The sequence below is a fragment of the Leptopilina boulardi genome, unplaced genomic scaffold, assembly GCF_019393585.1.
Source record: "Leptopilina boulardi isolate dan_hultmark-lab unplaced genomic scaffold, ZJU_Lbou_2.1 LbouV2_285, whole genome shotgun sequence".
In the NCBI taxonomy this organism is placed as follows: Eukaryota; Metazoa; Arthropoda; class Insecta; order Hymenoptera; family Figitidae; genus Leptopilina; species Leptopilina boulardi.
Genome location: NW_026137846.1, coordinates 141,740 through 155,121, shown reverse-complemented (window position 1 = coordinate 155,121; position 13,382 = coordinate 141,740). Strand labels below are relative to the sequence as shown.

At 26.3% G+C, this 13,382-nt stretch overlaps 1 protein-coding gene across 5 annotated transcripts in view; it reads right to left on the bottom strand.

Annotated features, from left to right (window-relative positions):
* Positions 1 to 13,382, bottom strand: part of LOC127282164 (arfGAP with SH3 domain, ANK repeat and PH domain-containing protein) — a 527,240-nt gene that overhangs the window by 372,258 nt on the left and 141,600 nt on the right. For all 5 annotated transcript variants that reach the window (XR_007843154.1, XR_007843155.1, XM_051306275.1 and 2 more), the window contains exon 5: positions 10,857 to 11,111. Coding sequence is in view for 3 of the 5 variants with exons in the window: in XM_051306275.1 (XP_051162232.1) it covers positions 10,857 to 11,111 (255 nt within the window). In the remaining 2 variants the exon portion in view is untranslated. The remainder of the gene's footprint in view (positions 1 to 10,856; positions 11,112 to 13,382) is intronic.

The window sequence follows — 13,382 nt, the reverse complement described above, 5'->3', positions numbered from 1 at the left end:
TGATGAATTGTTTTCGGTTTAGTACTCGTCCCAATCAGGGGAGGGGGGATGTAACATAGTCACAGTCTTTCCCTTATATACTATAGTTTCCCTTATTCTGTTCATCGTATGTCGCTATAGTCTATTCCGCTTTGACTTGGTTTCTCTCATTATATTTAAATTCAATTGCTTTGCGTCTGTCTTCCGGATCGGTCGTCTTTATTACGCGTTAAGAGTGTTGGAGAGATCGTTATAAACAATTTTAAAACAAAAGTAATCGCAGTGGTTTAGTGCTGTGCATTGGTTACCTGTTTCTCTGTTATTAATTTGGATTAGGTGATATCAGTTGTAAGTTGAATAATTAATAATAACACAGGCACACAAAAAAAAAGTTGTCTGTTTCTTGAACTAGACATATAATTCCTATAGTATTTTGGACCGCTGAAACCGAACCTGAGCTCAGAATTGCTCCATCACCCTCAGTTTTTTTTAAATTGACCAAAACCACCCTTAAACGGACAAATTCACACTTCGGAAATAAAAAAAAAATCAAATTATTTTTTAAAAAAACCTAATTTTACATCTACGAAACTTTGCTCCATTAACTCAAAAACAAAGCCAGCATTGATCCAGCACCCCCTGAATTTTTTTAATCGAAAAAACTACCCCTAATCTGAAGAACCAAATTCAGGAGATAAAACAATAAAATAACTGATTGACAAATTTTATAACCAGAAATTTTTACTCCAGCAATGCAGAAACAAAGCCAGAAATGCTCCCTCACTCTCTAAATTTTTTTTAAATCGAAAAACCACCCTTAAATAGTAAAATTCAAATTTAAGAAGTAAACAAATATTATATTACCGGCTTCTTTTAAATACAGAACCTTACATGTATGTAGTTTTGCTCTACTAACTCAAAAAAAAGCCAGCATTGATCCATCACCCTCTGAATTTTTTTAAATGGAAAAAACTACCCCTAATCTGAAGAATCAAATTCAGGAGGTAAAACAATAAAATAAGTGATTAAAAAATTTTATAACCAGGTATTTTTACTCCAGCAAGGCAGAAACAAAGCCAGAAATACTCCCTCACCCTCTAAATTTTTTTTAAATCGTAAGAAACACCCTTAAATAGAAAAATTCAAATTTAATAAGAAAGAAATATTAAATTACCGGTTTCGTTAAAAACAGAACCTTACATGTATCTAGTTTTGCTCTACTAACTCAAAAAAAAGCCAGCATTGATCCATCACACTCTGAATTTTTTTAATAAAAAAACTACCCTTAATCTAAAGAATCAAACTTAGAAGGTAAAACAATAAAATAACTGATTAAAAAAGTTTATAACCAGGTATTTTTACTCCAGCAATGAGCATTTCTGGCTTTGTTTCCGCATTGCTGGAGTAAAAATACCTGGTTATAAACTTTTTTAATCAGTTATTTTATTGTTTTACCTCCTGAATTTGATTCTTCAGATTAGGGGTAGTTTTATCCATTTAAAAAAATTCAGAGGGTGATGGATCAATGCTGGCTTTATTTTTTGAGTTAGTAGAGCAAAACTACATACCTGTAAGGTTCTGTATTTAAAAGAAGCCGGTAATATAATATTTGTTTACTTCTTAAATTTGAATTTTACTATTTAAGGGTAGTTTTTCGATTTAAAAAAAATTTAGAGGGTGAGGGAGTATTTCTGGCTTTGTTTCTGCCTTGCTGGAGTAAAAATACCTGGTTATAAATTTTTTTAATCAGTTATTTTATTGTTTTACCTCCTGAATTTGATTCTTCAGATTAGGGGTAGTTTTTTCCATTTAAAAAAATTCAGAGGGTGATGGATCAATGCTGGCTTTATTTTTTGAGTTAGTAGAGCAAAACTACATACATGTAAGGTTCTGTATTTAAAAAAAGCCGGTAATATAATATTTGTTTACTTCTTAAATTTGAATTTTACTATTTAAGGGTGGTTTTTCGATTTAAAAAAAATTTAGAGGGTGAGGGAGTATTTCTGGTTTTATTTCTGCCTTGCTGGAGTAAAAATTTCTGGTTATAAAATTTGTCAATCAGTTATTTTATTGTTTTATCTCCTGAATTTGATTCTTCAGGTTAGGGGTAGTTTTTTCAATTAAAAAAATTCAGGGGGTACTGGATCAAATCTGGCTTTGTTTTTGAGTTAGTGGAGCAAAGTTTCGTAGATGTAAAATTCGGTTTTTTTAAAAAATAAGTTGATTTATTTTTTATTTCCGAAGTGTGAATTTGTCCGTTTAAGGGTGGTTGTGGTCGATTTAAAAAAAACTGTGGGTGATGGAGATATTCTGAGCTCAGATTCGGTTTCAGCGGCCCAAAATACTATAGGAAATATATGTCTAGTTCAAGAAACAGACAACTTTTTTTTTTTGTGTGCCTGTGTAATTTATGTGAATGTCTAAACAAAATTACAAATTTATACTTTCCTCGAAATTCAATCCTTTTCCTTTATTCCTTTAATAGTTTATTTATTGGTAAAGCGGGCAACCAATATTATAAATTGTAAAACTAATTATATTTTTAAGTTTTTTTTAGTGTTGCTATTGCTTCCTATTCGATATTGTTAGAGAACAGTTGAAATTTTACACTATTCTAACTATGTTTATTTTAGAGTTTCCTTTTTCTATTACATCAAGTTTTAATATTTTTATTAAGAATAAAAATATTTTGCATATATTTATTAGGTAATAATCTTGCAATAATGATTATATACCATTTCATAGTTGTTACAAAACAGTTCTAGAACTGTTACAAATACATTTGTAACCATGTTCTAGATCTGTTACAGAATCTTATATATCCGATGAGTACGACATTTTACGTAACCAATTACAGAACATGTTCTCAAAAAATTTGTAACAGTTCTATAAGTGACCTGTAACAGTGTTTGCTGGGAAGTATTTTGTATATATTCACAATTTCATTGAATAGTATCCGTGTATATACTATTTGCTAGATTGCAAAACAGGTACATATTTAGGCAGATTATTTACGAAATCAAATATAAAAAAGTAACAAATTTATTTTTTATTATTTAAAATACATTTTTAATATATAGGGTGTTTCAAAAGTATGGAAACTTGCAAATATCTCGAAAAGTACGAATTTTTGTAAAAAATGTTCAAGACAAAAGTTGTTCCAAACAAAAAGATGTACATCTTTGAAACCAAAAAATTGGTCCCGGAGCCCAATGTTGGGCCCTACAATGAAAAAAGTGGTTTTCTTAAATGAGACCACTAATTTTCAGTATCAAATTCGTAATCCCCATAAAATTCTGCGTTCAGACCTGTGGTATAAGTGCCCAAAATATTGGGTCCAAAATTTATCTACAGATAAATAAATTTTAAAAAATCGCATTTTGGAGGGATTTTAAGATCACAGGATTAGAAATTGGAAGCTAATTTTCAAATTGAGCATAGAGCCCAATGTAAGATTCTGCAGCCTAATGATACTGAAAATTGGTGGTCTCATTTTTGGTTTCAAAGATGTACATCTTTTTGTTTGGAACAACTTTTGTCTTGAACATTTTTTACAAAAATTCGTACTTTTCGAGATATTTGCAAGTTTCCATACTTTTGGAACACCCTGTGTATGTATTAATTCTATTCAAACTTCATTTTTATGGTAATTTTTAAGTTAAAAATTGACGATTTCTTATGAATATTATTATTTAACTACAGTAACTAAATTACATATTTTATTTAAAAAAATTATGTGCATTATTATAAAAATTGTTTAAAGCAATTTTTTAATAGAAATTTCGACATTTATCTGCATGAAATGTATAGAGGTACCTGTGTGTCTTGTCCGCCTTTTAAGGGTGAAGAAACTTTGTTTATTATTTCCGAATAAATAAATAAAAAAGGTACATTATAAATAATATTAAAACACTTTGTATGGATAAATTTGAGATATCAAAAAAGCTTAGGTCAATACGATTTTAAAAATTATAAAAAAAATCAATTTGAAAATGCAAAAGGTACACGGGTACCTCGTCAGTCCCATAAAGGTTAATTGGAGCAAGGAAAAAATGGTTCGTTGTAATTAACCAAATTAGATTTAGAAACTATCTTTGAAAAATACATGATTATTAATAATAAATAATATTTATTAATTGAAATTATCCAATTCATAAGAAAATATAAAAAGATTTTATTAAATCCAACCGAAAAATTTTTTCCGTGTGTTAACAAAAAGAATATAGCACACAATTTTTTCAAAACAACGCAATTATTTAATGGTAAACTTACCCCTAAAAATGTATTATTTTATAAAAATTTTAAAATATTAACGAATGTTAAAAAAGGAACCATCTTATTCCAAAACTGATATATAGAAATCGAAATAATTTTTAGTAGTTATAAATAGTAAATAGTATAAATAAATAAATAGTAAAAAAAATAGTATATATGTGGCAAAATTCCAGAAGTAATCCAACTTTAAAATTGAAGGTTTTCGGATCGCGTTGAAATTTGCACAAACTTTAGTACTATGGGTGAGTACTTCACCCATAAATTATTATTAAGTTTTATGCAAAACTGTAGAGGGGGGAGGAGGTTAAAGTTTCTCGTCCAATATGATATCATTAATGTTCATAAAAATATATACAATAATATACTCCTTGTAATAATAAACATCTAAAAAGCTGTTTGATGACTTTACAAAATAATATAAGTATCTATTTAATGTGTTCGTTATAAGAGACATTTTCTCAACAATTATCATAGCTTCCCTTGGTCGAGCTTGTTAAGGGGCTCCCAGTGTGGTTGAGAGCTACAATGGTTGAGGGTTCAAGTCTCAGAGTCAACTCGTCGGAAAAATTCCAAGAATGAGTGATGAATACTCGTTTTTAGAATGCTTTTATTTGAAATTGGTTTCAAGGTAATAGTCGGTCTGTCATCGCATAACACATATATATGAGTAAACACATAATAAATATAAACGATATTATAGTAAAATCAGATTATAATTTATTTTATATTTATAATAATGGACACATTTAAACCCCCCCACACACTGATATTTCTTAAATTTATGCATATTAACTTCGCAAGACAGCAAATTTTAAGGAATTTTCAAAAATATTCATGAAATCTTTTTTGAATATTCATGGAACTTTCTAAAAAACTTTAGTAAAATTTCTAGAAACTTTATTCAAACTTTAAGAATCTTCAAAGAACTTTCAAGAAAGTTTATAAAAACTTTACAGAAATAGCTGGACATTTATAGAATTTTCCAGAAATTTATAAAACTTTCTAGAAATTTTATAGAACTTTCTAGAAAATTTATAGAACTTTCTAAAAATTTATAGAATTTTCTAGAATTTTCTAAAAATTTATAGAAATTTTTAGAAAATTAAAGAATTTTATACAAAATTTCTAGAAATTTTATAGACTTGTTTTTAGAATGCTTTTATTTAAAGTTCTATTTTTTAAATTTTAAACTAAAAAATAATAAATAAAAAGATAATGTAAAAAAATAAATTTTTTTAAAAATAGAATGCTTTTATTGTGGCGTCCTAAAAAGTAATAAATAATAGAGAAAAATTGTAGAACTGTTTTAAAGTTTATGAAAAGAAAAAACTAGAAAAAGAATTTATATTTGACAAAATTAGTTCTATCATTACAAATATTTTTTAAATTCAAATCCAATCAAAAAGATCATGACAGTTCTGAGTATTTTTTTAAATTCATTTTTTAGGTTCATGACCCTGGCGGATTCGATTTACCTAAAATCGACCCAGCTGGGTCGAATCTAAGTCGAATCTAAGTCGAATTTAGGTAATTATCAAAAAAAAGCTTTAAATTGATGAAAATTTATAAAAATTAGTATTGTGAGGTTAAATGAACATTCATAGAGTTAATTTTTGTAAGAATTTTAATTATTAACGTGATAAATAATAAATAATTACTTGATATGTGCAAGTGGTAACTGTAGATTTTAACTCGTTGTCAGTTTTCATAATATTTTCAGAAATTAGTGTAAAATGTGTGAAAAAATAATTTATATTTAATAGAAATTGCAAATTTTATTAAATTATTTTATTATTTAACAATCACATTTCATAATAATTGCAATTTAATTAAAAAATAACAGTTTTCTTAAAAGTGACAAGAACTCTATTATACCGACCACACACGGTAAAAGTGCGCGAATATGAATGCACATGATCTTCTGGCGGGAAAATTCAAATTGTTAATTACAACTATTTCATTATTATCTTAATTTCATTAATTAAATATATTTGATTAACCATAAAAGATAATCATTTTATAAAAATTTTCTCAGAAATGCCGAATTAATCATTTATTTATACCAATTTACTTATATTAATACTAATAATCACAATTTCTTTACTTTTAACTATCGCCCTATATTAGTTGCAGACGCCGTTAGATGGCAGCAGCATGCAGGGAGCACAAATTTCCAGCTATGCTATTACTTAAAATTAGTGATTATTAGCATTAGTATAAATAAATGATTAATTTTTTTATAACTTGTATTAAAAAACAATTTCATTAAAGAATTGTGAATATGAAATAAAAAATCTGCAACTGGAAATTTGTGCTCCCTGCATGCTGCTGCCATCTAACGGCGTCTGCAACTAATATAGGGCGATAGTTAAAAGTAAAGAAATTGTGATTATTAGTATTAATATAAGTAAATTGGTATAAATAAATGATTAATTCGGCATTTCTGAGAAAATTTTTATAAAATGATTATCTTTTATGGTTAATCAAATATATTTAATTAATGAAATTAAGATAATAATGAAATAGTTGTAATTAACAATTTGAATTTTCCCGCCAGAAGATCATGTGCATTCATATTCGCGCACTTTTACCGTGTGTGGTCGGTATAATAGAGTTCTTGTCACTTTTAAGAAAACTGTTATTTTTTAATTAAATTGCAATTATTATGAAATGTGATTGTTAAATAATAAAATAATTTAATAAAATTTGCAATTTCTATTAAATATAAATTATTTTTTCACACATTTTACACTAATTTCTGAAAATATTATGAAAACTGACAACGAGTTAAAATCTACAGTTACCACTTGCACATATCAAGTAATTATTTATTATTTATCACGTTAATAATTAAAATTCTTACAAAAATTAACTCTATGAATGTTCATTTAACCTCACAATACTAATTTTTATAAATTTTCATCAATTTAAAGCTTTTTTTTGATAATTACCTAAATTCGACTTAGATTCGACTTAGATTCGACCCAGCTGGGTCGATTTTAGGTAAATCGAATCCGCCAGGGGAAAAATGATTTCTAAAAGCATTCAAAATTGAAAGAATCCATCCATTGTGAAATTTCAACTTTGAATGGTTTTACAAATTAATTTTTCTTGAACCTAAAAAAATGAATTTCAAAAAATACTCAGAACTGTCATGATCTTTTTGATTGGATTTGAATTTAAAAAATATTTGGAATGATATAACTAATTTTGTCAAATATAAATTCTTTCAAGTTTTTTCTTTTCATAAACTTTAAAACAGTTCTACAATTTTTCTCTATTATTTATTACTTTATAGGATGCCATATTAAAAGCATTCTACTAAAAAAAAAATTTTTTTTACATTATATTTTTATTTATTATTTTTAGGGTTCCGTACTCGGTTCGAAACCCTATTAATGTCGGTTTTTTAAAATCGTGTACCCCCACCCCCCCCCCCCATAGCGGCCACACAAATTTATCTGGAGGGCTGAAATTGGGTACACATATGTATTTTCGCGTATAGATTACAGGAAAAATATAGCGAACTTGATTGGAATTTATTAACATAGCGTTGTCAAGGAAAAACCATGAATTTAAAAAAAAATCCTAAAAATGACTATGTACCCCCCCCCCCCCTAGCAGCCACATCTTTTGACATAGAAAGCTCAAATTTGGTACACTTATGTATTTTTACGTGAAAATTACAGGAAAAATATAGCGAACTTGATTCGGATCAATTTACATAGCGTTGTCAAGGAAAAGTAAAAAATTTCGAAAAAAATGGTTTAATCTCCCTAGCGCACACAATATTCAACCCAGACTGTTCATATTTAGTATACAAATGTATTTTTACTTGAAAATTACAGGGAAAAAGATGTGAGTACGATTGGAGTTAATGATTAATTTTTATCAAATTTTTAAAGAAAAATGATAATTTTAGGAAAAGAAATGTATTTTTCGACCAAAAACTAAGAAAATTTTATCTAAAGTAATTCAAATTTATATATTTTTACATGTAGATTACAAAAAAAAATATAGCGAGGATGATTAGAGTTGATGGTCCTGGTGCTGTCAGGAGAGAACTGATAATAATAGAAAAAATCATGAATTTTCTCCCAAAAACGAAGAAAATTTCATCTAAAGGGCTTAAAATTTATTCATTTTTACGCATTTTTGTGTATATATTATAGAAATAATTTAAAAAACATGATAAAAAGTTGTTCTAATTAAGTTTTTTTCGAAAAAAAAATTGTTTTTGAAAAAAGTGTACTTTTCCTATAAGTTTTTTATTCGTTTCTCTGTTCTATTTATTTTTTTCTAATTTTTTTCTCCTCTACCTATTCTTCCTTTTTTAATTCGATATTCTTTTCACATTTTTTTAAAAGAGAATGTTTATTTTAATTGAAAATAAAATCGGACAAGTGCGAGTTACACTCGCACTGAAATCGAAGGTTCCGTACTCGAAGCGAACTTATTTGGTATAATAACAAATGTTTAAAAAATATGTGTTGTATGAAAAATAATATAAGTGATAAAAAAAGGAACAATTTTGTAAAATTTAAGAAAATTGTTCCTCCTCGTATCACTTATATTATTTGACATACAACACATATTTTTTAAACATTTGTTTTTATACCAAATAAGTTCGCTTCGAGTACGAAACCCTCGATTTCAGTGCGAGTGTAACTCGCACTTGTCCGATTATTTAGTTTATAATTTAAAAGATAGAATTTTAAATAAAAGCATTTTAAAAACAAGTATAGAAAATTTCTAGAAACTGATATAAAATTTCTTGAAAATTGTATAGATTTCTAGAAAATTCAATAATATTTTTAGAAAGTTCTTTAAATTTCTAGAAAATTCTATAATATTTTTAGAAAGTTCTTTAAATTTCTAGAAAGATCTATAAATTTCTAGAAAGTTCTAGAAATTTCTAGAAAATTCTATAAATTTCTGGAAAATTCTATAAATGTCCAGCTATTTCTGTAAAGTTTTTTAAACTTTCTTGAAAGTTCTTTGAAGTTTCTTAAAGTTTGAATGAAGTTTCTAGAAATTGTACTAAAGTTTCTAGAAAGTTCCATGAAGATTCAAAAAAGATTTCATGAATATTTTTGATAATTCCTTAAAATTTGCTGTCTTGCGAAGTTAATATGTATACATTTAAGAAATATCAGTGTGTGTGGGGGGGGCGAAATTGTGAGGGGTTAATCAGTGGGTGGGGGTTTAAATGTGTCTATTATTATAAATATAAAATAAATTATAATCTGATTTTACTATAATATCGTTTATATTTATTATGTGTATATCTATATATACTCATATATATGTGTTATACCATGACAGGCAGACTATTACCTTGACACCAATTTCAAATAAAAGCATTCTAATAAAATCATTAAAATTGTTTATAAAAATTGTTTAAACAATTGAAAAATTGGGACGCATGAATATTCCTTTCATTATACTTGACGGTATTTTTGTGGTGTCAAATTAAAAATTATCGAATTTACATTCAGTAGAATTTAAAAAAATAGATTTTATTTAAGTGAAACTTTGGTCAAATAAAGTATCTGTGAAATAGAAATTCGCTGTCTTAAAAATTTAGCTAAGAAGAATTTCTGTTAAATGACAATTCTATAAATAAAAATTAGATTGTATAAGAATTTTTTGAATAAAACTTTTGTTAAATAAGAATTTTGTTAAAATTGTTGGAAATTCTGTTAATAAAAATACTTTTCAATAAGAATATTCGGATAAATAGAAATTCGACAAAAGGACAATTCTGATAAATAAAAATTCTTTTTTATGAAAATTTTTCTAAATATCAATTTTGTTAAATGGAAATTGTGTTATTTGAAAATTCAATATATTAGAAATCATCATAAAAATATACGTATTTCATGTTTTTCTACAAAGAATAAGAAAAAAAATATAATTTTCTACAAAACGATTAAAAAAATCATTTTCTGAATTAAATTGAGAGCACTACACAAAAGCGGGTGTTGTTGAATTGATAAAGCGCGAAAAGATTAAAAAAATGTAAATAACGACATCTTGAGAAAAGGAAATGGTAGGATTTTGTTTCGAACGGATTTATAAGCTATAAATAATCACAAATATAAGCCATTTTGTACTTTTTACACACATTTTTTTATACCTGGAACCACCTTAACATTTTCCTATTGGTGTGGAAAACTTATATATCTAATTCCTCATTCTGCCTTGGTATATGAACTAGTAAAATCGACAACCAACACCCAAATCTTCAAGAGGTATTCCGCCTTATTGGCACGTATAAAAAAATATGTGTCTCCCAGTTTTTAGTCCTTTACAACGAATGTTAAGTTCAAAAAAATCAGCGAGTACCTTCCTTGCACAGAAAAAACCTAATTTCAAATTGAGTACAAAATTTATACTCAATTTGATACGCATCAAAAATGAGACAGTCAGATGGCGCCACGTTTTATGTCATTTAACATGCACTCATTTTGAAATGCAACAAATATGAGTCCTACTTTTTTCTGTGTGTGAGTGTCTCAACCTGCATACCTCTCCCCTATATATTTATTTTTGCTTAAAGTGAAGAACTCTTGAAAACTATAAAATATTTTGATATGTACCTCACACATTTGCAATTGAAAAAGGCGTCTCTCTTTCTCCATTTCATCAGCAATTTCAGCAGATGTAACTTCAGATCTGATAAGACCAGCTTCTTTTGCATGCTGTTTTTTTTCTTTTTCAATTTTTGCATATTTAACTTCATAATCTTTCCACGATTTATCGAAAGGGCGTTTAAGATCTCCTTTAACACCTTTTAAATCTCCTTTTAGTATTGTATCCAATGGAAACATTACAATATTATTAATGTTTTGCATCTGTAAAATAATGAAATTTTGAAATACAGTAAATATCAAATTTACTTTTTGATGAATAAAAATATTTCAATTGTACACATTGAAAATTAAATTTACAAACATGTTTGAAATAAAAATTAACATTAACAAGAAAATTTATTTAAAATAATGTCATGCAAAGGTTCCTATACAGGAACACTCGCATGATCCTGTACACAAAAATATTTCACTTTCTTTTTATGCCAAGGAAAATTTGAACCGTTCGCTGGAAAAATGGTTTAAGTCGACACATGCCGTATTTTAAAAAACTGTTTCTATCGTATTATTTATTACATTAAGTATAATAATGAATGAAAATTGATGATTTAATAATCATTTTAAAGTTTTAATTCGAATTTCAAACTACGCGCCGGCCGAATGTCGCCACGAAGCTCACTACTGTTGCGTGTAAGCGTAGTTCAAAATTCAAAATAAAAATTTAAAATGATTAATAAATCAAAAATTTTAATTCATTATTATACTTTATATGATAAATAATACAATAGAAACAGTTTTTTAAAAAACAGCTTAAGTCACGACTTAAGCCTTTGTTATTTCAAATAAAAGATTGTTTATATTTATAAATTTTGAATAAAGACTATAAGAAAGTAACAAAAAATTGTTTGTGACATATATATTTGACTATTTCTGCCTAAAAACAATTGTTTTTTGAATTTTTCATTCGATCTTTAGAAAAACGGATTACATTTCTATGTTTATTTACTTTTTAAATTAATAATATATAAAAAAAATTTAATTTTATGATAAATATATATATATATGGGTCATTCCATTTTATTTCACCTATCGTCGTTGAAGCCTATTTTTAGAAAAATTTAGTATTTTGTATTAATGACTTTTATTATCCGTACAATTCATTTTTGACAATTATTATATGAAATTTTTTTTTATTTACGTTGAAATTTAGTTTTTAAGTTGAGTTGAACGGAAAGTAGGTTAGTTTTACAGCTTTGGAAATTTTATAAAAAGGAACAGAAATAATTCAGTTAGTAAATTTTTTTTCATTGATATTTGTTTAAAATAGTCTAATTTACCAATGTTAATTGATAATTGTGTAAAAAAAGCCAAAATACTAAGTGAAAATTAATATTCAAACTTACCTGTAAAATGTCAAAATTTGTCACATTTTATTTATATTTTCCAAGACAGTTTATAAATATTATAAAATTTATTACTACCTAACAATAAGTACTTTCCATGTACTTTCACATGACATGTTGGTTTTTTATTTTTATAATATAGAAATATGTGAAATTTTACCTTGAATGTTGAACTTTTAAGGATTTTATCTGATTTTGAACACTTATATCTTCGCAGGCGATTAATGAAAAAATCCCATTTTGGTTTTAAAATTTAAGTTAAATCTTCTTTATTCATCTTATCAAAATTTGGTGATGGAGAACGAGCTATTTTTTATTTATATTCACTTTAAAAAATTCACCGTAAAATACGAATTTGAAGGTTAAAAAACAAGTATTTTTATAAATAAAATTCATACAAATAAATCTATATTGAGAAAACCAACTTCAGTTTTATAAAATTACTTGTTTTTTAACCTTCAAATTCGTATTTTACGGTGAATTTTTTAAAGTGAATATAAATAAAAAATAGCTCGTTCTCCATCACCAAATTTTGATAAGATGAATAAAGAAGATTGAACTTAAATTTTAAAACCAAAATGGGATTTTTTCATTAATCGCCTGCGAAGATATAAGTGTTCAAAATCAGATAAAATCCTTAAAAGTTCAACATTCAAGGTAAAATTTCACATATTTCTATATTATAAAAATAAAAAACCAACATGTCATGTGAAAGTACATGGAAAGTACTTATTGTTAGGTAGTAATAAATGTTATAATATTTATAAACTGTCTTGGAAAATATAAATAACACAGAAAACTAAAAGGTATTAAAATAAGCTGCAACGCTTCTTATTTTAATCAAATTTTTCTTATTTTAATCCATTTTGGTATTAAAATAAGTAAAAATGGATTAAAATAAGAAGCGTTGCAGCTTATTTTAATACCTTTTAATTTTCTGTGAAAATGTGACAAATTTTGACATTTTACAGGTAAGTTTGAATATTAATTTTCACTTAGTATTTTGGCTTTTTTTACACAATTATCAATTAACATTGGTAAATTAGACTATTTTAAACAAATATCAATGAAAAAAAATTTACTAACTTCATATGGGTCTCGTTGGATGCGGAATTATGTCAACTTTATTTTA